General features: G+C 49.8%; 9 protein-coding genes across 9 annotated transcripts; 3 read left to right on the forward strand and 6 right to left on the reverse strand.

Moving 5' to 3' along the window:
* Positions 1-2,056: 2,056 nt before the first annotated feature.
* N7471_003655 (transcription factor domain-containing protein) lies at positions 2,057-4,423 on the forward strand (the record flags this gene model as incomplete). The annotated part of the gene is made up of 1 exon (XM_057276375.1): positions 2,057-4,423. The coding sequence occupies one exon, from the start codon at positions 2,057-2,059 to the stop codon at positions 4,421-4,423; it is 2,367 nt and encodes a 788-aa protein (XP_057135985.1).
* A 653-nt stretch (positions 4,424-5,076) lies between these two features.
* Positions 5,077-6,076, reverse strand: N7471_003656 (putative isochorismatase family hydrolase; the record flags this gene model as incomplete). Its single annotated transcript, XM_057276376.1, has 3 exons — positions 5,077-5,224; positions 5,294-5,513; positions 5,599-6,076. The coding sequence occupies 3 exons, from the start codon at positions 6,074-6,076 to the stop codon at positions 5,134-5,136; spliced, it is 789 nt and encodes a 262-aa protein (XP_057135986.1). The 3' UTR covers positions 5,077-5,133.
* A 2,451-nt stretch (positions 6,077-8,527) lies between these two features.
* On the reverse strand, positions 8,528-9,940 carry N7471_003657 (uncharacterized protein; the record flags this gene model as incomplete). Its single annotated transcript, XM_057276377.1, has 1 exon — positions 8,528-9,940. One exon carries the CDS (start codon positions 9,938-9,940, stop codon positions 8,528-8,530), a length of 1,413 nt encoding a protein of 470 aa, XP_057135987.1.
* A 3,207-nt stretch (positions 9,941-13,147) lies between these two features.
* Positions 13,148-13,402, forward strand: N7471_003658 (ankyrin repeat domain-containing protein; the record flags this gene model as incomplete). Its single annotated transcript, XM_057276378.1, has 1 exon — positions 13,148-13,402. The coding sequence occupies one exon, from the start codon at positions 13,148-13,150 to the stop codon at positions 13,400-13,402; it is 255 nt and encodes an 84-aa protein (XP_057135988.1).
* Positions 13,403-14,453: 1,051 nt separating this feature from the next.
* N7471_003659 (Copper amine oxidase N2-terminal) lies at positions 14,454-16,592 on the reverse strand (the record flags this gene model as incomplete). The annotated part of the gene is made up of 3 exons (XM_057276379.1): positions 14,454-15,544; positions 15,611-16,200; positions 16,255-16,592. The coding sequence occupies 3 exons, from the start codon at positions 16,590-16,592 to the stop codon at positions 14,454-14,456; spliced, it is 2,019 nt and encodes a 672-aa protein (XP_057135989.1).
* Positions 16,593-16,994: 402 nt separating this feature from the next.
* On the forward strand, positions 16,995-17,726 carry N7471_003660 (uncharacterized protein; the record flags this gene model as incomplete). Its single annotated transcript, XM_057276380.1, has 1 exon — positions 16,995-17,726. The coding sequence occupies one exon, from the start codon at positions 16,995-16,997 to the stop codon at positions 17,724-17,726; it is 732 nt and encodes a 243-aa protein (XP_057135990.1).
* A 76-nt stretch (positions 17,727-17,802) lies between these two features.
* On the reverse strand, positions 17,803-19,398 carry N7471_003661 (uncharacterized protein). Its single transcript, XM_057276381.1, has 3 exons — positions 19,175-19,398; positions 18,888-19,121; positions 17,803-18,827 (listed from the first exon to the last, which is right to left on the reverse strand). The coding sequence occupies exons 1-3, from the start codon at positions 19,354-19,356 to the stop codon at positions 17,861-17,863; spliced, it is 1,383 nt and encodes a 460-aa protein (XP_057135991.1). The 5' UTR covers positions 19,357-19,398; the 3' UTR covers positions 17,803-17,860.
* A 1,134-nt stretch (positions 19,399-20,532) lies between these two features.
* Positions 20,533-21,441, reverse strand: N7471_003662 (uncharacterized protein; the record flags this gene model as incomplete). Its single annotated transcript, XM_057276382.1, has 2 exons — positions 20,533-21,356; positions 21,405-21,441. The coding sequence occupies 2 exons, from the start codon at positions 21,439-21,441 to the stop codon at positions 20,533-20,535; spliced, it is 861 nt and encodes a 286-aa protein (XP_057135992.1).
* A 608-nt stretch (positions 21,442-22,049) lies between these two features.
* N7471_003663 (uncharacterized protein) lies at positions 22,050-23,647 on the reverse strand (the record flags this gene model as incomplete). The annotated part of the gene is made up of 3 exons (XM_057276383.1): positions 22,050-22,949; positions 22,996-23,235; positions 23,294-23,647. The coding sequence occupies 3 exons, from the start codon at positions 23,645-23,647 to the stop codon at positions 22,050-22,052; spliced, it is 1,494 nt and encodes a 497-aa protein (XP_057135993.1).
* Between the last annotated feature and the right edge of the window lie 1,951 nt (positions 23,648-25,598).

Raw genomic sequence — 25,598 nt, forward strand, 5'->3', positions numbered from 1 at the left:
TCAAATACCGTGATATGTATGCATACAAAGTATAAAATTAGAATGGGGGCGATTGATAGTCACCACATGGAAGTGTTCCAATTGGAGCCCTCCCAGTAAGAGAATACCAAATCAACAGGCTGCATATGCCAACAGTGGAGGTAGTATGGTACACCGCAAGTTCCGAACCCCAGGACCTCTTTAACTAGCTCCAAACTAGCAAACCAACAAACCAACAAGCCCCGGAGGTATATGTTTCTGCAGGTATCATTGGGGGACATATCACAGGTCCATGCTTTACACGTGCTATTTCTCCCCTGCATACTAATGGAGAATAGTTCCGGCACGAACCGAGTAAACTTCCTTTTCGTTAGGGTTAAGCGTTTAGCTCGTGCATGGTACACGGGCCCCCTGTCCAAGGGTAGACATGTCGGTCTTTTCCGAGTTGGGGTTATGATAGACGGTTATTTTATTTTTATTATTTTAAATTGACACGAACATTCAATTTAAGTTTTTCGGCAAAGTATTGTCACGCGGTGTTAGGGTATCGGAGCGAGTTCCTTGGAAGTCCCAATCTTTAAGCGAGGGGGGTGTGCGGGGAAAAAGAAGCCTCGATGGCGACATTGGGTGGCACAACTAGTACCGAGTACAATTATGATTCTGCAAGGGCCAGATGTCATTGACTGGAGATACGACCCGGTGAGCCTTGGGGTGAGATTTCCCTTTCTCGCTTGGTGAGCCGACCGGAGAAGTTCCGAATGCCGGTGAACTGGCAAAGATTAACAAAGGACGGAGTAACCAAGCGGCTGAGGCTGTCTGTGCTCCATGATCTTTGCTTTTTTGCTTTCTTTTTTTAAACTTTTTTTGCTTTGTTTCTTTTTTTCCCTCTGCACAGCATTCACAGTCCACTCTCCCCACCAGTAAAACCCACGCATGGAAACAAACCAGTGGTATTGTACTGGATATATTCTCCGTCCGTTCGCGGTACTAAACCTAGATGGGATGGAACCCCGGAGCTTGGGATATTATCATCAATAAAACGGCTCGGCAGGTTAAGTTAGGCTATTTAGGATATTTCGGAGTATACAGCAAGGCATTAGGTTAAAGCTCGGGAAACCAGGGTTTGATAGGCGAGACCAAAGTAAAAAAGGAAAAAGACAAAGTAAAGAAAAGCCAAAAGCATCCGGGCCAACGCATCCGATTCCATGTGGTCCCGGTGCACTTCCGAAGTCGATCATCAGGGCTTGTGCAGAGGGGCGAGATCTTCGTGGACCACGTACCCTCTTTTTTTTTCTTTCACTTTCCTGTTTTGTTCTCTTGAATATCATATTTTCGTACTATATTAACACTACGGAGTACTATTAACTCCTTAGCCTCACTATCACTACTCCGTATATTATTGTACACTTTGATCAAAGTGGGACTATGGAAATGGACGACGTCCTTGGAAATACATGGATATGACTTTCTCAATCCAATCCAATCCAACACTGCCACTGCCGATCTCGGGCTTGTATTACCAGTATAAGATATACATACTTAATGCACTTCCAAGAGAAAAAAAAAAGTAAAGTCTCGGCTCAGATCCGTTGAAGATTCCTTAAATTCCATATATTCGACGGGCCACTGATGGAGTTAGGAAGATCGTAATACTCTCCCTTCGTCGATCTATAGTTCGCTTTTTTTCCCTTCTTTTTCCCTTTTCCTCTTTTTCTTTTTACCTTTTACTCTCTTTTCCCTTTTAACGTTGATTTTACATTCCCCAATCTCCCTTTCTTCACGGGATTCTTTGATCTTCATCTTTCCCAACCTCGGCATTTGCATACACTCCCGGCCTTTTTGGGCTTATTTTTTTTCTCCCCTAATTTCCTAATTTCCTATTTCCATTTTCTACTTCGATATCAACAATGGCTTTGCAATCTTCATTCGAATAGCACCTTTTTAAGGGAAATCGAAATCTTGACGCCTTGGAATTGTGGCGATAGCGCTTATCTTACGCCTCTAAGATTCTCACCCCGTGCACTCTCTAATTTGTTTCCTCCATATTTCTCTGTTTTATTAGAGGAATACATCCAACATGCAGCCTTCTCATTTTCGTGGTAATCAAGGCTACGACCTCCCACCCGTGCAGTCGGTGACCTCGGGCGCATTCCCGGCTCCCGCGTTGCTTTCCGCTCCGCCGAGCAGACCTGACAGCGGGATGCGCATGTCTCATTTACTGCAGCCTATGCCCTCAGCTGCGTCGGCGACTTCACCGTACCAGCGCTTTTATGATTCCGCCTCTGGCTCGCCAGGTGAGACTGCGCTTCCCGATGCGCCGCCAATGAGCTCAGTTTCAGGTCTCTACCAAACCAGCCCCGGGCATGGGCAACAGACTGCCGCGCAGTTACAGCAGAAGCGCGCGTATCGCCAGCGTAGAAAGGACCCCAGCTGCGATGCTTGTCGTGAGCGTAAGGTCAAATGCGACGCCTCGGAGTCGTCCAGTTGCACCGAATGTAACAATCGCAGGGTGCGCTGTCAGTTTACCAAAGAGACGAACCGCCGCATGTCGTCCATCAAACAGGTCCAGGATCTGGAGAAACAGTTGCAGAATACAAAACAGCAATTACAGCACTTGCAAACGGGCATGATGCGGCCGGATCGCATGGTCGATGTTGATGAAGGCATCTCGCAGCCGATGATTAAGTTGCCTGAGATCGAATATCGACCCGTGCGCCGTTCGAAGGCGCCCATCCCACAGGATTTCTCCGATGTGCGGTCTGATCTCCGCCAATACGGCCGTGGCATCTTGAAGGTGCCCACCCCATACCGCCAACAGGGCGCAGAGTCATTAGTGACTGGGGATGCGCCGGAGCTGCCGCCGAAGAAACTAGCAGATCATCTACTTGCCCAGTATTTCGGTTGCATTCACTCGGTGCTTCCGGTGCTCCATTGGCCAATATTCATCGCAGAGTATGAAAAGGTTTATCGGTCGGGGTCATTGCTAGGTGTCTCGACTGAATGGGCGGCTGTGCTGTTTGGTGTATTTGCCTGCGGTACCATCCACACGAACGAGGCGGATCGGGAGGAGGAGGGGAAGAAATACGTACGCACATCCTGTGGGATTATTGATGTTTGGCATGATGTCTTTAATTTGGATCGGGCTCGCGCGGCGCTGCTGGCTAGCATATTTCTCTACGAGGTTAATTCGAAGTCGGCTAGTTGGGTGTGGATTGGATCGGCGGTGCGCGTGGCTCAAGAGATCGGGCTGCACATCGACTCCGGACCGTGGCCTGCAGTTGAAGGGGAGATGCGGAAGCGTGTTTGGTGGGGGTTATACGCCTGGGATAGATTACTTGCACTTGAGATGGGGAAGCCAGTGTTGATCAACGATCAAGACTGCGATATCGATCTCCCATGTCCTGTGGACGAGCAGTACATCACAGAAGGAGGCAAGATCCCAGACAGCCAGCAAACCACGCCCTTGCTAGCTACGATCCACGTTGTCCGGTCCATCGGTCAACTCACACGCACCCTACGCTCAGCAACCATCAGCCCCGCCACCCTCGAGACCTTCGAACTCCACTTCAACACCTGTCTAGCAACATTCCCTTCTCAATTCCACCCCAAAACCGACCAAGACCTCGATCCCCGCTCCCTCGCCCCGGTAATCTACCTCCAAAACGCCCGTCTCTTCCTCCACCGCCACAACATCTCCCCCTTCTGCCCAGACATCGTCCGTACCTCAGCAATGGACTACTGCGTCTCCACAGCCCTCGACACAGCCAACATCCTCTCTCGCTGCATGCGCAACTACCCAACCCACCCAGGACCACCATGCATCAACGACCCCCGCTCCCACTTCGCCTCCTCCGCGGGCTCCCTCCTCTGCACACACATCTGGCGTTGCACGCTCCTCCTCCTCTTCCGCGGCGAGTACGCCGCCGCATTAGCATGCGTGCAAGCGCTCTCCTCAATCGGCGACGTGCGAACCGTCAACGCCGCCTGCGGGCGATACCTCGCCTTCTTCCTACGACGTCTCCTCGTCCGCATCCGCCCATCCGAGGGCCACATCCCCGATCTCGACCGCGACGAAGAAATGATGGCGTACGTCTCGGGCGATATGCAAGGAACTAGCGACGGCAGCTGGGTATGGCACGGCTCCGAGACAGGGTCTCAATTGGAAGGGATGGGGGTCTCGACGACGACATCCTCGAGCCATCGGACGGAGATGGAGACGGATACAGAGTGGGAGGGATGGGAGTGGATTGAGAAGACTGTGCAAGATCTCTTTACCGAGCAACATCAGCAACAACAGCAGCAGATGGCTTACGGGCAGCGGGATGTCACGATGGGACAGCCGAAACTGGAGGCATCTTCTTCTTCTACTACTCTTGCCCCGGAATCGGCTTCTGATAGGTCGAGTTCGGCGCATTCACGCATGACGATTGCTAGCATTATTTGAAGCGGGTATATTTTTTTTGTGGTTGTGTTGCTTTGTTTTTGCTTTTTGCTTATCTCTTGGTTTCATTGCATCGAGCACACGCCGGATTTCGCATGCGATGTTTATTCCCTTTCGTCTTGCGCCTCGAACGCCTCCATCTACGTCACCAACCATCGCATATCACTCGCTCCATCTGGTGTGTATGTGTATGGCTCTAGACCTGGTCTAGAGATCAAATATTTATACTGGCACTGTCACTTGCCTCTCGATTTTTTATATCTTGCTTGCAAATATTGCATTGCCGATACCCATGCCCAAGTACTTGTTTATAGCCTTTCTCTTTATGTATATATTTACAAACGTATCGGATTCCGATGGACTGTTTCACTTTGCATTTGCTTCTATGTCTTTACTTATTAACTGGATGAAACACTAGGCCTCAACATATTGACAAACCTTGAGCTAACTACAAGACCGGTGAGTTTGCTTTTTGTCTCGATAATTGGATTCATACACTATCTTCATAGGAAAGCTATATACCCAATCACCAGACATTTTCTTTTTTCTTTTTTTTCCAAAGCCTCCAAGTCCTTCAAATCCTTCAAATCCTTCAAATCCTCCATTTCTCCAGTTCGCTTCCTCCACCTTCCCTCCTTCTAACTTATCACCTCTTTACCTCTGCACCTCTGCACCTCTGCACCTCCAACCAATCCAATCTCCCATGAACAGACTTAAATCAAAGTCCCCTCAACAGGGAAAAAGGTACCATTCTGAATAGCTCCAGCATGGTGACGGGCAACAAGACCGTAAGCAAACTGGTACCTACAGACAAGAACAAAAAGGTTAGAAACCACGACACAGCAGTATAACCAAGAACAAGTAGCAACTTACTTATCAAGGAAAGGCAGAACCTCAGTGAGACCAGGGGTCTTACGCCAATCGCGCATAAGGTCACAGACAATACCAAACAGACCCATGAGCGTAACACCAGCCTTCTCCATACGACGATTCGCATCCTCAGCGAGGCGAACATCGAAAGTGCCTGAAGCATCGGTATTGGCGAAGACTTCGTAGCCAGCATCAATAAGAGACAGAGCGAGGAAGGTGGTGCCTGTTTTGAATATCAGTATTTGTTTTACATTCCTTTTTCTTTGCTTTTCTCTTTTCCCTCCTAAACCACACCCAATCCCACTTACAAACTTCAGTGACAATACCAGCAATAATCAACTGCTTCTTGCCAGTAGCCTCAACCGCAGCGCGGAACTCCGCATTATCCCAAGCATTGACTTCACCCTGGCGACGGACGAAGGTCGCGTTGGGGTGCATGTCTCTGATTTCCTTGAGCATGAGACCATTAGGGCCTGCGTCGGAGGAGGTGGTCAGGACAGTTGGCAGGTTGAAGACGTTGCCGAGGGCAGCGTGGCCGAGGATGCTGTTGCGGAAGTCGTTTGTGTTGTAATCACGCACGACTTGGGCAAGACCGACCTGGTGGTCGATGACGAGGAGAGGGCCTGGGGTTGTTAGATTTTGTTTTTCTTTATACTTTGGGTAGTGGTTGTTGTTTTGGGGTAGAGGTGAACTCACAGCGTTGTCCTTGTCCAGTCTGTTCCATGCTTGCGCGGGAACAGATGCTGCGAGCAGGAGGGCTGCTTTGATTCCGGCAGAGATGAACATCTTGAAAATGATGCTTTTGGTAGATCGAGAAGAAGAGGAACTATGTTTATCTGAGGTGTTCTGGATATTCCTATAGACTTGGGGACAAGCTTGCTTTTATACCTCGAGGTCGAGGGTATCTACGCTCCTGGACTGAAGGTCCTGATTCCTCTTGTGGGTCTCATAATCATGACAAAGTGTTTGTGAAGGTGCCGCTTTGCTTACTGCGTTACTTATTGCCTCTTTTCCCGTACTATCCGTGAGTGCTGTCTGCTGTCAGTGCTTGAGGTATCCACGAATATCTTGGCATACAGAAACGGCTAGACTACAACACGGGGATCCCGAGGGAATGGTCAAATTACAGATTTGTGAGATTATGAGATTGTGACAGAGCATTAGGGACTTCATTTGTGGCCCTTTTTGTCCCGACCTTGCAGGTTGGTGTGCAGTAGCTTTAATCCGGTGGAATGGTATAGATCAGCCATTTCTTGAAAGGTTCGGGTTTCGTTCTAAATTGAAACTCGGTTAACTTAGTGCAACAATTTTCTCTTCTTCTTTTTGAATTATAACTGTTTAATTCAGGCTCGCAACCATGGCCTAAATATTCACTTATTAGGTCGAAGGCACCACAATGGAGACCTCGGGAGGCTACGCGCTGATATTAGGAATCTAGCACTAACTCTTGTGGATTAACTCGGTCTTTGGTATCATTGAGGTCTCAGTATAACCAAGCTAGTCTCATCTCACAATATTCATAAACTATAGATTAAAGCATAGATTATCAAGATTGCAGATGTGGGGCGAACCTTCCAGATTGAATATTGTTGAACGGTTAAATGACACGTTGAATTGCCCTGTAGCGCAATCAGATGCATTTCTTGCAAGGATTAAGCTTGCACGATAAATCAATGCAAAATGGCCCCAAGTAGCCCAAAGACAAGGTGCTTTTAGGATCTAGCAGAGATCACTGCCAAGGAGAACTCGAAATTAACCGGGAATTGGACCAAAGGGCTCGGTTCAACCCGTCGGCTCGGCGACCCGTAAAAACTTTCGCCAACCTGCAGGGCTCGTTTCAGTTATTAAGCGTTGGTGTCTTTACTAATAGACTATAAGCTGCCTGTCAGCACATGTCAGCACTAAGGCTGAGCTACATATGCGTACACTATCCAAACTGAGCTTAGCTATTTAATTAATATCTTAATTAGTATCTTTTTCCCATGAATCATGTCCTTCAGTTTAGACTCCAGAGCCCTGATTGGAACATCACGCCGCCAGACCCATTGCTAAGTCATGCAGACACCACTCCACATGTCTCTCTCCCGCCTAATGCCAAGCCTTAACGTAGCCATTATGGAGATTTCTTTCTTGTCTGGTAGTTTTTACTGCTGCTGCCGGAATTAATTCCGATCTAAATCTGAGACTTTCTTGCTTACGGCTGATTATGGTACATAGGAGTTGGCGGAACGGAAACGATGACATCGGTTATCTAGACGACTCACTTTAGTGTTGTTATAAAATTAATGGAGGTAGGTAGTTGATCATGCTCACGAATCAGGTCGCGAGACTCTGAGACAGATTCTGTTCGTACCTTTCATCTTTATCATTAGACCAAATATGTTTTAGGACAGTCCAACCTGCGACTTTCGGCGGAAATGTGCTATTTTTTTTCCAATACTTGGACCGTTGTGAGCCATATACAAGGATTGGGCAAGGATATGGGCTGGACTCAAAGACTTTCTGTTGATTCGGGTATTGGTGGTAGTGATAACTAAAGGACTAAAATATTTTCGGGAGATGCAATTGAGGTAATAACGTTATTTCTACCTACCGAGGTGCCGTACCTAGTGTTCGAAATGGCATGATAGCATGCATTATGAGATATTTTGAATGTGAACTCCAAAACCTATTCTGTTATGGGAATATACTAGTTATCCAGTATCTGTTTTGAAGCTACAGACCCTAAAATGCTTCTATCTGGTCTGTATTTCTATACTATTAAAACACCATTGTATTACTGATATAGATAAAGTTCAAAGAATATACTACAGCAAGTGCGTAACAACCGTTAGCTATTTATTTTTCTATGATTTAGACTGACTGACACTATGCTAACCGATATTGTTGTTGTTGTTATAGTATTTAACGCCTATCGAGACATATGTCTGGGAAGTTTGGATTGATTTTGGTTTATTTCACTCTTTTGAACTCCAAAGGCATTGAAACTGCCTAGGCCGAATATAACTACATTACACATTATTGGATTGCCGCAATCCCAACGCTTGAAGCGGAATGAATAAGGACGGGTAATCGATTAAGCCCAGCTCATGCGAGTTAGGAACCACGGCACCTACCTCTCCTGGCTGCAGCTTCGCCCGATGCTTTAGTCCATAAATAACCGTCGAAAAAAAAAACCATCGGAATAGTGGAGGTCGTCTGCACGCATGAGCTTCTGCTTTCGTGTCTAACAGTCCCCTACTCCGCCACCCGCAATTGCTTCAACACGTCCGCTTGAATGTCGTGTAAAAACTCCATCATCTGCCCCAAGGTGTGGAAAGCCTCGTTATACACCAGCCGAAGTGTCAACTGATCACGGAACGTCCACATGAAAACCACTCCTTGGCGCGAAAGTATTTCCACGCCAACCCCGGCATGCGTGATTCCAAATCCGCGCTCGGGGGTTCCATATTCGCGTTCCAGATACTTTTCCATGATCCCCATGCTGCTGATATCGATATCACTGGGCGGCTCTGTTGGGGTCGGAAGGTTCTTGATCAGCTCGACCAAAATAGACGCATACTCCCGGTGCGCCTGGAGATACTCGCTGCTGATGCCCTTCTCATACTCCGCCTGATACAGGCGGGCATTCTCCTCCCAGATCCCGGAGGGGTCGACCTGCACCAACCAGCCGGACGTGTATAGCCCGGCTGCCGCCGCGGGGGTCGAGTATGGCTCGGGCAGATACGGCCGCAGCGACTGTTTGATGGTGCTGGTGTAGTGGCGGCCCTGGTGCTCGTCGATCGCGTGCCGGAAGTTGACCGTGGCCAGGCTGGCATGCACGGCGGCCGTGATGCCGACGCCGCGTGCTTTTGCGGCGGACACAGCGGCGGACGTGGTCGCGGGCGAGAACTTGAGCTCCGCGGCCCGCGTGCCGGAGGGCACGCTCGAGGCATCCCCGGTATAGGGCACCCCTAGGGCGCCCACCGCCAGGGCAAATGTGCCGACTGCCCCGTGGGCGACAGCCTTCTGCTCGTCGTTCGCGGTGAGGGGCATGTTGCCGGCCTCTTCGACCGGTGGCGCCAGCCGTGCGACCTCCGACCCCCAATGGAAGGAATCGAACGGGTCTAACAGCTTCCCCGAGAGGAGGGTGTCGGCGTGCGAGACCATGAGGTCCACCAGCTGGCCGAGGAGGAGCAGGCCGCCGACTCCATCCATGCGCCAGTGTGCGGTGTGCAGGAGCAGTTCACTCGATTGGGGGACATAGTACAGCTGGGCGTCGGCAGCCGGTGCAATGGTGGGAATCACCTCGTTGGCGGACTGGGCGTCGGCCTCCACGGTAAAGGTCTGCGAGGCCCATCCGCTAAGAGCATCGGTAGACTCAGGAACCGTGTAGATGACGTTGGAGTTGGAGTCCGGATGCGCAGCCAGACTGGGGTGCTGGAAGCGCAGATGCAACCAACTGTAGCGGATGAGGGTTGGTAGAAGGTCGGGGGAGCCCGACAAGGCCGCGAATTCCCCACGAGGACTAATGGTGGCCGTGTAGTTAATGGCCCAGTGCTCACGACCGAGCGGGTGGCCGGGATCACTGACCAGCTTGATGAAGACCTCGTTGGGGCCAAGGGGCCGGGTGAAGGTGTTCGGCGAGTGCTCGGCTGTCGTCCACGGCATGTTGAGGCGAGGGTGATTGCTAGGTGATCGATGCAGGACCGACCTCGCGTTGGTCATGGCAGTGGGTTAAATAGCGATGCGACAAATATTAATGCTAAGCACCGCGTCGAGTCTCGCCCTTAGCCAAAATGCCCCGATAGCGGATCAGGGTGGAGATGCGTCGTCTCAGAGAGAATATCTATCATTATTGGATAGCATGATGACGGAAGACCAAGATGGCCGGCTGATCACCTGGCGCCATACAGGGGCTGTCAGACTGCACCGATGTAACCTGGATAGAGAGCTTACCCGAATTTAGCATTAGCCTCGGTGGATGCGAAAGGGGAGGACCGACCAACCGGAGTCCCACCGCCACTGCCGCCCGGGCCGCAACCCCTCAATCGGACCGAGTCCTCGACATCAAGACCTTACTGTATCCAGCAGGATACCGATCTATGTACCATCTCTGTGCGCCTTAGGGACCAGTCCTGGCCTTGGTAAGACCGGCGATAACATACTGGCCCTTTAATCCAAAAAGTCCAGGCCGCTAATATATGTGATAGTATTGGCCCCTTTGTGTAATCAGTACTCCAGAATCATACAATACTATGCATGCCAGTCATTAGGCTTACATTGAGCCCCACTGCGGAAAGGTGTGAGCTGGGACGCGACACCCTGCACGCATAGAGAACTCTCAAGTCGACACCAACTACAGAGGTTGTTGACCAGAATCCGCCGTACATAGGCCCGATGCGGGTGGAAGGTGTTGCTTTGGTCGACCCTTGGTGCTGGTATGCTGTTCATTTCGTCTCCCTTTCTGGTTTTCGTCTGTCTCGCCGGTCCCAACGCCAACTCCCCGGCCAGCTGTTTCCGCGAGTTACCGTCCAAACTGATAGGGGGATTAATTGAACCATAGGAAGTGGCATTGGGCACGCGGTTGCCTATACGCTTGTCACGCAAGGCCTCACCACGCTAGCCTGCACCGACATCTATCTCTTGCAAGCCCAAGAAACCACCACGTCGAGCTACGCAGTCGCAGGGCGAGAAGGCTACGAGGCAACCGCCTACCATGTTGACGTCCGCGAGGAAGCGCAGACTAATGGAAGATATGACCAGTCTGAGCTGGACAAAGAACTGTGACTGATATAACATACCTGAAAGGAAAAGTTAGCATGGGAGGGGAACGACACGTCAGTGGTTTATGGGCGTCCGGGGTATTCAGGTGCAAAATGAAGGTATTTAGGGCGTTCAGGCGAGGGAGCTGAAGGGTAGTTAGTGGGTAGTAAAAAAAACAAATACATACAACAGTGAGGATTCGCTGGTGGTCACCCACCCAACTACTAACTCACCGGCGTGTGGCTTAAGTACGGCTGAGCGGACGGGAAGCCCTGTTTTCCACACCCTATGGTCGTATGTACGTTATTCAGCATAGAAAGGACTTTTATAGGCTGCATAGATCACAAAAGATTCACTCGTGGTCGTATACCAGCGACGTGTGGCTTGTGTGCGGCCAGTAGTTGGGTGGCTGTCGCCCAGGTGAAAGAGAGGTGAGAAGGGTGAGTGGGCAATAGACATGGTGAGAAGCAAGGTGAGAATCACCCTCTTTCACGCGACCCTCGCACTAACCTCTCAGCTAAACTGCGATAGAACATGATTAGATCGTGTCGAATGCCTTGTAACGCTTGGTGCCTTGGCATCTACACACAGCCACCAACTAAGACGTACCTAGTAGTGGGGAAGCGATAGAAGACAGCCGGTATGTGATGAAAATAAATCCTTTTCTCAGTTCACAATACCCGAAGCAATGCATGAAGACCATGCAGAGTCAGATATGTCCCGCGTTCTTGATTTGCTGGCTAGACACCTTTTTTTGGTTCATTTTCCGGCGTATCCTGTAGGTTTCGTTTGGGGTTTCTTTTATAAACTTATGGTCTGCCTTGTGTTGTCGTGGGATTTGGTCTTTGAAGGTATTTAAATCGTTAGTTTTGGCCCTTGGAGATTCGCTCAATGAAGCTTCGATAGTAATTGCCTCGTGGATTATGGATTTTTTCGGACAAAGACTCCCCTATACATAATTTAATCTACGTGCTATAGTTTGTGTAGTTAGATATACCGGCTCCTAAGCGGTTGAACCTTTGGCCATGAGTTTATTGAAAATTCCTGGCCCCAGAGACGTAGCCGTGAAGGAGTACGGTGAGTGGCAGATATCGAATGTCCTTAAATCTGCATTTCGACAAGTATATGACGTGATGCTCGACAATGGGTTTGACCTTGAGCAGACCTACAGGGACCAGGAACGATGGTTCTTCATTGAGAAAGGGATAAAAATAGGCATCGCGCGACGTTTTGTCGAAGAAATCGGAAAGTCAAGAATGCGATTCCTGTATATGAAATCTTTAGACTGGGCGGGACTATTTGTTGCGTTACGGCGTTTTTTGGGCGAACATGTTGAAATACTGATCAGTTTAGATAGTTTTGTACCAGTTGTTGTATAGCATGTCCCGAAACAGGTGCGACGACTAATTCTTCGATTGATTGTTTTGATCTGAACGCCAAGATGAGCTGGCATATATTATATTGTATTGGCGACCCAAAACCCGAACGTTCTATAAACATGCCAAACACGGCAAACAAAATTGCGCAGCGGGGTCTTGAGAACGTGGCAAGTCACTTTCTTCTCCCACTTTGTTGCGGATGGGATATTTTGGGCTTTACTTGGCACTTGACAAGTGCGACTAACAACCGACACAATCTTGTCTGCTATTAGCGCAACAAGAAGTTGCTCTCAGCATATTTTTCTCCTGTCTCTTTATATTAGAGCTCCGCGAGGGTATGCAAGAAACGTCTTAGCAGGGGATCTATCTATTGTACTACTGCAAACAACTCGCACGCCGCGCCCTGATACCGCTTGCAGCTCACTCCTCACTAAAGTTGAGAATCCTACTAAAACCCTAAGTCCTGAATGAGGCACAGATGAAGGAGCGACCTTCTTCTTATACGCGGCGAAAGTACTGGGTCACCCATGTGGCTGCTTTGGGAGACATTGATCGATCGTGTCCCGACTTGCCGGTTAAAACTGATCGTCTCTTTACCGAGCCCGTTATTTACTTCAATTGGGTGCGTATGACCGATACTGATAGTCCACTAAATTGAATTCCTCAGTATTGGAATAGTACGAGAGCGAGTAGGGGTTCAGAATGCAAGCCACCAATCCATCGAGTTTCAAGAATGGGGTTACTCCAGACCGTGAAAAAGTTGTTAATCCGGGGAGTTGATCCTGATGCCAAATCCCTAGGAGAGAACTATGGCAATGCACTTCAAGCCGCATCGTATGGAGGCTATGAAGAGATCGTGCAGATGCTGCTGGATCGAGGTGCCGATGTCAACGCCCAAAGAGGGAAATTCGGCAGTGCACTTCAAGCCGCGACGTGTGGAGGCCATGAAAAGATCGCACAGATGCTGCTGGATAAACATACCGTATGAGTGTGCTTCTCGCGCTTATCCTCTACAGCGACAGTTTTATTGCTGGGTGAGCTAAGACAATACGTCTGCAAAGCCTACCTGTGCCCTCCTTCACTTCATTGGCACAAAGTTATGTATCTTGTTGGCGGCTGAGGGTTCGTCACACCGCTCTGCTACACGCCGATCGACCATCGATGTTCAAGGCATGACTTGATCGCGCAGATCAATGTGCAGAGGAGCAAGTTGAGGGATCTTCTTGAGACTTTCTCAACAAGGAGCGATCTATGCTTTTCAGCTACGCCATATTCTTGACCGGGTAGTTTATCCACCTGCTCTGGCCTCACATAGTCTTGGCAAGATAACAGCCACACGAATAATTTGATGCTGTAGTGCCTATGTTAGGAGACCAGAGAGGGTGTTTATCATTCTAGAAATGGCAGAGATTGCATATTAAATGCATACCCGAACCGCTGTTGGGGCGAGCTGAGCTGAGCTGAGTGGAGGTATCTGCCCGGCTGATTACCGCGCTCAATCAGTGGACTGAGGGAAGGGTTGATGTACCTTGTTGGAGCTGCATTGCGGCCCGCTTCCACTACAGAGTCTAACTCTGGGACTGGGAGGTACCTATGTGATACAGCGCCGCATCACTGCTCGTCTCTATAATGTTGCATTGAAAGCGTCTGGACAAAAGGACTCGGTATCCTCTTGTCAGCACATATCATGCCATAGATGGTAACTTGATCGGATTCGATATTTGGCGTTGCAGTCCTCATCGCATTTGTATCGTCAGCATAGGAGAATCCTAGACATGCACGGTGATGCAAGAAAGTATTGAGCCCCAAGTACTCTCAACACATAGACTTCGCTATAGGGAGAAGAATGACAGCCTAAGTGGAAATGAATGCGCAGAAAAGAGGAGAGGACAGGATAAATCTATTCAACACGTCACTCCATTCGAGGTTCGCATTCATTTACTTGTGTCCTTCAGCCGAAATGTAGATACTATTCAATTCTTCGTAGACAGTCTTAGGACCAGATATATCATATGTGGTGGGCGAAGAGCATGTAATAATTAACAGGACTGGCACATGGTCCCTGAAACTTGGACGCTTTTGTTAATCTCCTGCGTACTCTGAGGAACGTCCAAGGCAGGGTTATACTCAAAGAAATCTGCCGGCTTCAGAGAAACTGAGAGGGTTTCGACCCCCATGACCGGAAACTGTTCGGGAGTGGCGGTATGCGTCATTCCAAGTGTATGCCAGATGACAATATCCTCATTCTTGACGTTCTCATTCCGCGCTGCGTAATCAAAAACGCCGTCTACCTCCTTCACGCTCTGCTCCGTCCACCGTCCACCTGCCCACAGATCCCCATCACGATACTTTGTCACCCAGATATGATGCTCAGCAAAGCGCGCGCGCTGGCGGGTTACCGAGGTCTTTCCAGCAAGAAGCATCTGTGACGGGAGAGGAGCCAGTTTGTATCCCACCGGGTTACCCGATACGCGATTGCAATGGCTCTCATTAATGATTTTAAACACCCGGTTCTTCTCCGGTGCCGCGTCGGCAAAAGTGGACTTCTCAAAGATGCTCTTCTCCACCTTCCAAGCGTTGCCAAAGGGATTTTTCTCATCCGTCTCCGGAAGAACAACTGAGTCTTCCTGCACTAGGGTATTGCGCACGCCATCGATCATTGGATCGATGCGCAGGCAGAACAGATGCTGGTGGTTCTGAGCCAGAACACCCGGCGCCACTACATTGCCCCAGGGGCTGTGCTTGCCCTCGTCGATCAGCGCCGTCGACAAAATTCCCGTCGCGCGGGTTTCGAACTGCACCGTCCCGTTCTGGTGAAATATCCACGCGAAGATATATTCGTAGTTCATGAGAGTGAGAATGTTTTGCAGAACCAGAGTCCGTCCTCGTGTGATGGATGCCACTCCGGTCCGCCGATTGCTGTGCTTCCACCCGATTCCGGAGTCTTGCTCATGCATGCAGATCGCGTTGCGAGACTCCTGGGGCTCGCCGTTCTCGTCGGCTAACCATCCATTGAAGTAGTGGATCAGGCCTAGGCAGTCACACCCAAGACCGAGGACATTTGAACACGCTCCTGCACCTGCGTCGCCGATATCAAATGCCTGCTTCCGGTGGTACGGGGATCGTGGATCTACAGGCTATTAGATTAAGAAGAGGATTGTATTAACATGCTGATGTGCATATGGAAGGAACTTACCTCCATAGGGCACTGTCATCTCACTCATGCTGAGCCGGTAGAAGGTTTTTCTCCCATCATAGCGGACGTCGTGGATAGTCAGCCCTTCGCGGTAGTGAAATCCAACCCGGAATCGCCACTTCTGCCATTGCACAAGATTCCCATCAGAGACGGTAAAGCTTGGGCCCTCCGGCTGGACAATATGTAGTGGCTTGAGACCTGTCCTCGTGGGCAATTCGAGCAAGTCCGGATGATACTCCTTAGCCCGACAGTGAGCTAGTGGTTCGTCAGGCGCCGTATTGTGCTTGAGACCATCCTCGGCACCACCCGTGGCCAGGGTGTCGATTCGAATGACCCTATTCTCACTGACATCAAGAACAGGAGATATAGGTAACGGGAAGGCATACTGGTTGGCTTCCAAATGGGAGGAGGTGCAGGCATATAGAAATGCCTGGATCTGGGCGCGCGTATTTATGTCGGAGAACTTATCTGCCCCGTACGACCACGGGTCACAGTATACTTTAGCATTGGTGGGGAGCTTTAGCTTAGCAATGGCTTCCACGACGGAGGAGTCGTTGAGGATTGTCTTGATGAAATGTCGCGGTTGGCCGCTAGTACGGTGAATTAGTCTTACTTGAGAACATTGGATTATCCGTCTAGCTTACCCGTCGACAGGAGCCTGTTGTCCGACAAGTAGCTTGACAACGTCCACCTCGGTCTCACTGTCCAGGCTCACAATGCTCTCAAATGCCTCCCCGGTATTCTCGTCCGCGTATAATGCTGCAACTAGTCGTGGTACAAACGGCCTCGACTCAACTGGGACACCATCGCTTTCTGCATCTAGGTATGGCATCAACAGGGCCTTTGGAGGCTCATGGAGTGTGATGTATTTAAATCTGATCGACGCTAGGCTACCTCTAACCTTTGCGCAGCCTTGCACAACGGCCGCTGCCCGGCGGATCTCTGACGCAGTGACATTCTGAAGAGGGTGCTGTCTAGACATGTTGTCGAGTCTATTGACTGAAGGTGAGGCTCGGTGTTGTTTTGTGTTGCAATCCTGGCTTGCTGAGAAAGACTTAATGTGTGCGGATGAAAGCAATACATATTCAGACCTTAGCGCACAGATGTTATATTTCGATCTAACATGAATAGGGCTAGTCGGGAAATATACAGCCAAGCCTGCATGTCCTACCTGCACGGTGATAGTCGTACAGCATCCTGCAGGCTAGTCCACCTTTGACCCACCGGAAGGACGTGCTTGCAGTATGACCTGTCACATGAAGCGGAAATATTGGGCCGTGTCCCGGTGGATTTGCAAACGAGATGAGGAATCCCTGGACAAATCTTGAGAGCGAACATCAGGCTGCCCTCCGACGGACCCTCTGACTTCAATCCTATCAACAATATGGGCCTCTCGCGCAAACACATAATCGAGGGAATGGCATGCTCTCTTCGCCGCTTGGATCTCCAATATGTAGACATCGTGTACGCGCACCGTCCAGATCCACATACACCAATAGAAGAAATAGTTCGCGGATTCAACCACCTCATTTGTACGGGACAGGCCTTCTACTGGGGTACTTCAGAATGGAGCGCGCAAGAGATTACAGATGCATGGCACGTCGCAGACAGGCTGGGGCTCGTTGGGCCTGCTGCTGAACAGCCCGAGTACAACCTTTTGACCCGCGCGCGGTTAGAGGTGGAATACGCTCGGCTTTACGAGACACGTGGACAAGGCATGACGGTCTTCTCGCCGCTAAAGCAGGGAATCCTGAAAGGCAAGTATAACGATGTACAGGTGCCGCCAGCGGGAAGTCGGTTGGTAGAGTCGCAGTCCGCAGTTGTCAGGGAGCTTAGACAGAGCTTCAGCGATGAGACGTGGGGGAGGGAGTTGGGTCGAGTTGCGGCGTTGAAAGAAATTGCCGAGGAATTGCAGGTCCCGACGGCGAGGCTGGCATTAGCATGGATCTTGGTGAATCCGCGAGTCTCCTGTATGATCACTGGCGCGTCTTGTATTGATCAGGCCAGGCAAAATGTGCGAGCTTTGGAGGTGGTGCCGAGGTGGACTCCGGATATTCTAGGGAAGATTGAATGTGCGGTCAGAAATAAGCCGGTGGAGGAGCCAATGATAATTTAGAAATAATTATAAAGAGATAAAGAGACGAGGGGCTTTCTCATGTCTCGTGCGACGTTCGGGATAATTAATAAGAACCTCTTTCGATGGACTGCCAAAATTTACATTCCTGTGACCCTTACACGTATAGAAAATCACTAATTAAATCGATCCACAAAATTCATGACCTTATTTCCCGTGCTACTTCTCTCAAACCCTTCCAGTCTGTCGAGGAAGGTAATAGAAAACAAGGATCTGTTTTCAGGAAACACATAGAAGAACTCCTCCACCAAGTGAACCAGCTCCTCTTTAGGAATGACATGCTCAATCGCCGCAGCACGAAGCAGGCGAACCTCCAGAGTCGCCTGGGGAGCCGAGTCCAGACAACCCAGAATAACCTGCCACTGCAAGATGCCCGAGTTCGCCGTCTGCATCAGACTCGTGATATTGTGAAATTCGAAATGCTCGCCGTACCATTTGAAACTGAACCGGCGGTCCCGGCCCATTAGACGGAGGACACGGAAGTGCGGCCGTTCAACATCTGGAATGACTCCAATGGCAGCCTCTGGCATGGGATGCAGAGATCCAATATCGCCTGTGATATAGCGCACCAACGGGTTGCGGAGGCGCTGCAATGAGGTCATCACGATAATGCCCGGTTCGGTCTCGGGCATCGGCGTTCTACGGGATGTAGGGTCGAGTACGGATGGGTCCAGGATCTCAATGTGAACAAGCCTTGTGTCTATAATGAAGTCTCGTGTGCCTGGGGGAGTATGTTCGCCAGTGAGTTTTGGGTTGCTGAGCCCGTATGGGCCTGCTTCGGCGCTTCCTAGGACTGAAAAGATCTGGACTGGACCCAAGATGGTGAGAATATGAGTTTGCTGGACCTCGGTAAGAGGCTCGGAGGTGTAGATCACTTTGTTGAGGTTGATCTGCTTCCTTTCGATGCTAGGAAGGGTGGAGATGTGGTGCATGATTTGGATGATTTGGCTGCTGTCGCCAGTCAATACATTGGCATGGTAGTTCACCAGAGCCTGGACAACTTCAGCAGGCGTCATGCGACTCCCAGCACAGAGAACTGAAGCTCCTGCATTCTCGAAGAGCTCGCTAATGAGGTCGAGGGATCTGTAGAAAACGATCAGTCGCTATTGCTCGGGTCCTGCTCTCTTTGTCAGGGACGCATACCGGTAAAGATACCCTGAAGTATGCATCGTAAGAACCCAGTCTTGGGACTCGACCATGCCGCAGGTCTTCATCAGCGTACCAAACACCTGTCTCTGGGTGCGGTTCTCCTTACTTTCCGTCGCAAACATTAGGGGTAGACCACCCGAGCCCCCTCCAGTAGTACTGATGTAGGCGCTACGCCGGTAGTGATTTTGCGGATTCAGATCATTGGTAAGACGCTTAATGACTTCATATCTAGAGGAAGATTAGGTGATGAGTGGGATAGCATATAGTAGCGGTATACTCACAAGTCTTCCTTCTGAAGCAATGAGAAAGCATCAAGATCTGGTCCCCTAGAATCCGCCGCAGCTCGTTCGAGGACCCCCTGGATCGTGTCCGGACCTGGAGGGTATTCCACATTGCGGTCGTAGAAAGGATGGATCTTTGCAACCCTTAGCACTTCAGATAAAGAATATGCGTTGTTGCCCATGGGGAACGGATCGGATACATGCACAGAGTGTGTAGCACAGTGTAGGTACAGTCCGAAGCATTCGTGCTTACAATCTGGCGGAGTGTACTTTAATCAAGGGACTAATATCAGAGCCTTAGCAGCGTGGGTATCACATATTCTGACGCATGATAAATGGTGGAGCATCGCCACTAGTTACAGTTGCATCTTTCAGCTCGGCTCTGCCACAATGCAAATATTGAAGATAACGTTTGCCCATATTGGTCACACGCCATTGTGCAACTTCGGAGAGTAGCTGCAGATTGATAAAGCTCAAACCTCAAACCTCAATTATATGAAGATACTTAAAAACACAGGTGATAGATCTGAACTAGCTGACCAACAGCGGGAATTGCCTCCACATTGTATGTCGGGTATTACCGTTGTGACGGCAAAAGCGAGGTGTAGGACAAGTGACAGATCTTTCGCACCTGTCTTACGTTACACTCAGGATCGATCACCGACGCCGATTTTGCTAAGGATGGTCTCATGGCATTTTATATGCCTCCAGCCACCATCTTGGCCCCGGACTTTGTGGTCGCGCCTCACACCGGACACCGCATAATGACAGCTGGTTCAATTTGTTCCCCCCGGCGGGAAATAACACCTGACGCCACGGGAAGGCATCATCATATTGTCTTAACAGTCTGACAGAGATTTCTGGCTAGTGTACGCTACCAGCGACTCTGCACTATGTTGGTGAATGACAAATAGTGGAGCATTTCCACTAGCATCCATCTGTAGCAGCAATTCTCATCTCAAATCTGCCACATCCAACGGTGGAAATAGCTTCAGGTCGTAAACTAAGCTACATGAACGTGGAAGGATGAGGGTTAGAGCGGAGGTGTCTAACATCCCTGCATCCAAAAAGCGGTGAGAAATGTGACATCTCTTTAACGAAATATGCCTAATGATGCGAGGTGGCGGATCTACATCAGATATGCATGGGTCTAACTGTGTAGTAGGGGAAATTGCTCTCATTTTGATTTATTTCGATTTTTCTTTTCTTATTTCTCTCTAGCGGTGTGATGGAGGCGAGGAAACAAGAATGCAAGATCCACAGCGTATAGCTGTGACCTGCGCTGCATCTCGCCTCATCTTGGCCCGAAGCGATTCTATTACTCAACTAAGACCACTAGTTTCTACGCTGAAGCGTAGCTAAGAACAAGCTGCAGGAAAGGGACGGGCATTCCACCGAATCCGGCGTAAGTGGCGTTCAGGATCCCGGACTGCGTTGCGCGCATGCAGCCAGCGGTGATTGTCCATGAGCACAATCGATCCCCGGGGCATGTGTTCAGGGGTGAGATGCAGGGCATTTTCCTGCATATCCAGGCCGCGCAGACACTGCTTGAGCTCTTCGAGACCCTTGGCGGCTTCGTCGCTCAACGGGGTGACTATGTCTTCGCGGAAGCGCACCATACCGGGCCGCCCAGACTCGCTGGCCGCCATGATGCTACCGATTATATAGCGCTGGGTGTCAATTTTAATGAACTCGGGCGGGATGGTGATGCGAAAGTGCGGTTTGAGGAGGGCGGCGGTGGCCGTCGCGGAGAGTAAATGGCTGAGGCGTTCGACGTTCATGACGGATAGGGTACCACCGCCGCGACGATCGGGCTGGATTACCTGCAGCGCGAAGAATCGCGGGGGCGATTCCTCGTAGCTGCAGTCGGTATGCCAGGGGAACTCCTGCATGGTCTCGGATCGGGCCTGGTGATTTTGACTTTGGATTGTGGTGAGGTCAGGGCGCACGTCCCAGAACCAGCCCCGGGATGCGCTATGAGTGATTGGGAGGCCGTGGCCGTGGTATTTATGAAGGCTTAGGAGGACTTTGTGAAGATATTCGCTGGTGTCGTCTGTGAATTGGAGGCTAACCTTCAAGATGCCGCTCTCCCGAAGGGCCTGCGCAACATGGCTAACATGGTGCGGCTGATTGGCGCAGCTCAATTTACTTGCTATCAGGTTTGGCACAGAGGGAGATAGATCTGGATGGAATTAGTCTTCATCAGGACATCTTCCGGTGCTGGACTTACGAGCAGTGGAACCCAGATTGCGGATGAATCGTTTCATTGTGAGATATGTTCTCCAAATAGGTGCAGTACGACCGGGAAACACCCTGACGTCGATTAATTTATATAGTTACCTCTATGGTCTATTTTATCAAATTACTTGACTAACTCCAGCTCGGTGGAACTACTGCTCCAAGTCGAAGTTGATCTGGCCCGGTTTGGTCTTTTGCCCTGCTAAATACTGCAGTGGACAACTCTCCATACTAATTGAAGCGAGGATGCACGAGATAGATCTTTTTAGCTGCGTATCTAGTTGCATTTTCACGGCTCACCAATTCCAAATGGGCTTGCTGCGGTGGTGAGACCATCAGCTGAGTCACGATGCCCAGAATTTTGAATCGAACCAATCTATGTCATATGCCGGGCAGATTTTCTCAGATGCAGTGGAACCCCAGTCTCCTCTTCCTGTCTCTGTCTGACCGGTCTATGGGCTCGATCTATTAATCGAGACGCAGAATACCACTGTCCGATTGGAATCAAGATTGGTCGATGTAAGCACGCAAGAGTATGGGAGGCTTCAATTCGTTCGCGGTGGTAATACCGTTACGCCAATAATTGTCCATGCATTCGAGCTACACTAATATTGAACACTAAAGGCTAGAGGAAATATCAATCGCGATGCATCACAGAGCACATCCATGCACCTCCATGGCTGATGGCGACCACTCGGTCTGCGCTACTGCGCCAGACCCCAAATCCCAAGTATTCTCCATCAATGGAATGGTACGTCCCAACGAGGGGATATCGCGTCTTGGTGCCCGACGCCCGGAGCATGACATCGTACAGAAGAGGACTGATCTTGCGCTGGACAACATACGTGCTACCGCTTGGATGCAGCGCGGGGCATCTCAGACCCTCTAGACGCGATACCCACTCCGCTTCGTTCAGGTCATCTCCGAAGACGATGCCATCCCCCTTGCCACTACGGATCGGCTTGAGGATGTACTCAGCCTTGAGGGTGGGGGAGCCCCGACAGCGCTGCAGGAGGGCCATCAGCTCCGGCGATCCCGGGAGTAGTGTCTCTGCGATGCCTTGGTGCAGGGAGCTGGCCTGAAAAGGGGTCAGCACGTCTCTGGCGACCAAATGTCTGAGTTCATCTCTGACAATGCCGAGCATTCGCTTGTCGTGGACAAGCAGGACGGTGCGCAGATCGTTGAAACAGCGGAGACTGAGCTGACGCAGTATTTCAGGCTGCAGACTGAGGAGCTCATGCTGATGCAACTCTAGTCCGACTTGCTGGATCTCTTCCAGGACTTCCCCCTCGCTGTTTACCAGGGTCGGGATCTGGGGACTGGCATTTTCGTCTACCACGCAGCAGAGCTTGACGTGCCCCGTGGAGTGAGGATCTGGGACCAATCTAAGATGCTCAGGCGTTATGAACCGCGGAGTCAGTCCTAGATGACGCCGGACAAAATCCACAAACATATGGATATCCATGCCCGCTTCTTTTCCCTTGAGCAGGTGCAGCGGCTGACTTGGCTGGAAGAGACGCAGCAACGCCCCGGCTATCTATAAGCTGTTAGCATCGACCGTCTGCGCGTGGCCCGCATCGTACCTTGGAAATGTCTGTCGTTCCCACGAGGCCATTGCGTCCGCCGCTGATCCCGATGTCTTGCAGGGCCTGTTGCGCGTACGCCTCGTGCATGAGCCCGTTGAACGAGAAGCGGGCGTTTATCTCGCTGATGCGAAAGTTCTCGTCACCAGCGCTGTCCTGCTCAATGAGAAAGTCCGGTCGCCATGAGCCCAAGCGTCCTCTGTAATGGGGCAGTACGACGTCAGGCTGAGCATCCATCCACTGTAGATATAGATTCGGATTAATGATTTATATATCATCTCTCGCCAAGGGAACATACTCTGAGCAGATCCTCCTCTGGCTCCGACAACGGCATACGCTCCGGCAATCGCGCCACGGGGTCGGTCCACCATCTATCGACGATATCCGTAATAGCGAGGACTAGGGCTTGGTGTATATTCCTCACTCGTTCCTGGTGCTGGGGGCTGACGAAGATCGGGCGTGGACAGCAGCTAGTATGAGAGTTGCTAGGCCACAGCTCTGCAGGACATAGTTGCTGGAGGCTGGATTGAAGGAACTCATGATCCTGAGTATCAGCAATTTTGTCTGGCTTGTATGATGCGACAGGCTCATAACCATGCCCATTCAATGGGGCGTGGATTTGCTGGAAGCGTGTGGAGGTAGGAAATCTCATGATGCAATAGGCGACTACAATCAAAATGCCCGATTAGCAGCGGAGGATATATAGCTGACCACTTGAAATTTCTAATATTTGCCAGATCTGGCCAATTCCCGGCGGATATTAGAGGCTAGACGCGTGCATCAGCGCCAAGTCGTGACGCGCCGACTAGCTGTGAGAAATGGTTCTATCTACTCCGTATATCCATAAGAACGCTACAGACTTGTCGGACTGGCCAAAATGTACAGGGGCCATTTCAGCTGAGAGCGCATAGCCGACAACATGCAGCAGACTAGTGATTTGCTGGAGAACCTGTTTTTGATGATAGTGTTTCGTCATCCTGATATACACTATTCATGCATCAATTCTAGCGAAAGAGCTTGGCATTTAATGAAATATCAGCAAGGGTCACTACAGAAACAAATTTACGATAGATCAAAATTTCAAAAACAATTGTTATTTCTTTTTTTGCAAATGGGTCTTCTACAGCCAATATTAAACAGTATGGCGTAGAGGCTGGCGCTACTGGGTGGTACAACCGACATTTTCAACCCGGGATTTCCCCACCAACATTAGGCCAATTGATAGAGTTTAAATTGCATTGAATAGAGAATTGCTTATTTATTTAATATGAGAGAGTTTCATATTTTAAGAAGCTAGCTGAGTGGTTAAAATTGGGGTTGAAATTGGTGCAAAGTGGTGAAAATTGTATGTATAGCAAGCGGTAGGTTAACCTCTGAAAGTTGTGATATCCAGGCAGACTTGACAAGGTCAAACATGTCGAGAAAGACTTCTGGCCTGGCTATAACAAAGCCGCGAACATACATATCATAAGATCGATGAATTCGCCGTTTTAAAGGTGAAGTCATAGGTCCCGATAAAGGTTCTAGTCCTTTTTTGATCGTAGAACTTATTTTTTAAACTTTTACTCTCGCTACGGAGGTTAAGCCCTATAGCCACGGCCGATCGGATCGCGATACAAAGGATTCTCTATAATCTAGATAAAAATATAAACATTGGTCAGACATCAAATCTCGCAAGAAGATTACGTGTAGAAAACCATACCTATTAACTTAACCAACAGACAGAAGATAGAAGGCGGCTAAACCCTTAACTTAGACCTACTATAGGTTTAGGTGTGAAAGCAACGCCACATTCTCGATGCCGAGTCGCTATGCTCGCGAAAAATATAGCAAATAGCTATCCGCGTCCGGGTAGGGTGGGAAGTCCATCAGCAGCCAGTGTCTCGCTCTAATAGCAAATATTAAATTTAACACCGCTAGCCATCGTTTTCTAGGTCGCACTTTAGGATTCGTATAGAAGGAGTTATACTGTCTGAGAAACGTCGTCATGCTAACGATCGGGAAGGCAGGATGCACTATATGGAAATAGCCGTCGACAAACTGGTTAGCAACGTGTTGAGGAGGGCGTGCCGAAATGTCCACGTCGTCGAGCACGGATATTTCCAAGTCGTCTTAGAAGTAGTTAACCGATGAGATGGAAGGGCGATCGAAACTGTTGCTGGCCGGCGTCGTGCTGTCTTGGTCCAGTTCCCGTTTCCCACTAATCCCATGGCCTGGATTTTCTCACTGCTGTTAAAGTCTTCTTCGGTGTAGTCGATGGCCCCGAGGGTGGAAACCGTGTTCTTGCGGTCGGCGTAGGGGATAGAAGAACCTGAAAGCTGAACACGATTGGATCGTGAGAAGGAATGATAGAGGAGCGAGAAAGCTTGGAATAGAAAACATTCTCATGAACTCATTGAATTGGCTGTGGGCACCATGCAGCGCAGAAAGAATGTAGGGGTGAAGATAGCCCTCTGAACCAATGTATATATATATCATGTGATAACGACCAGACAAAGCCATACTGTAACGCCCACTCAAAAGCATGACCAAAGTTAAATACCAAAATAACACTAGATGAGTTATCGGTTTTTATCACGATTTATACACGTTTTTGGGTATTT

The sequence above is a fragment of the Penicillium samsonianum genome, assembly GCF_028829775.1.
Source record: "Penicillium samsonianum strain IBT 33392 chromosome Unknown utg000003l_segment0_segment0, whole genome shotgun sequence".
In the NCBI taxonomy this organism is placed as follows: Eukaryota; Fungi; Ascomycota; class Eurotiomycetes; order Eurotiales; family Aspergillaceae; genus Penicillium; species Penicillium samsonianum.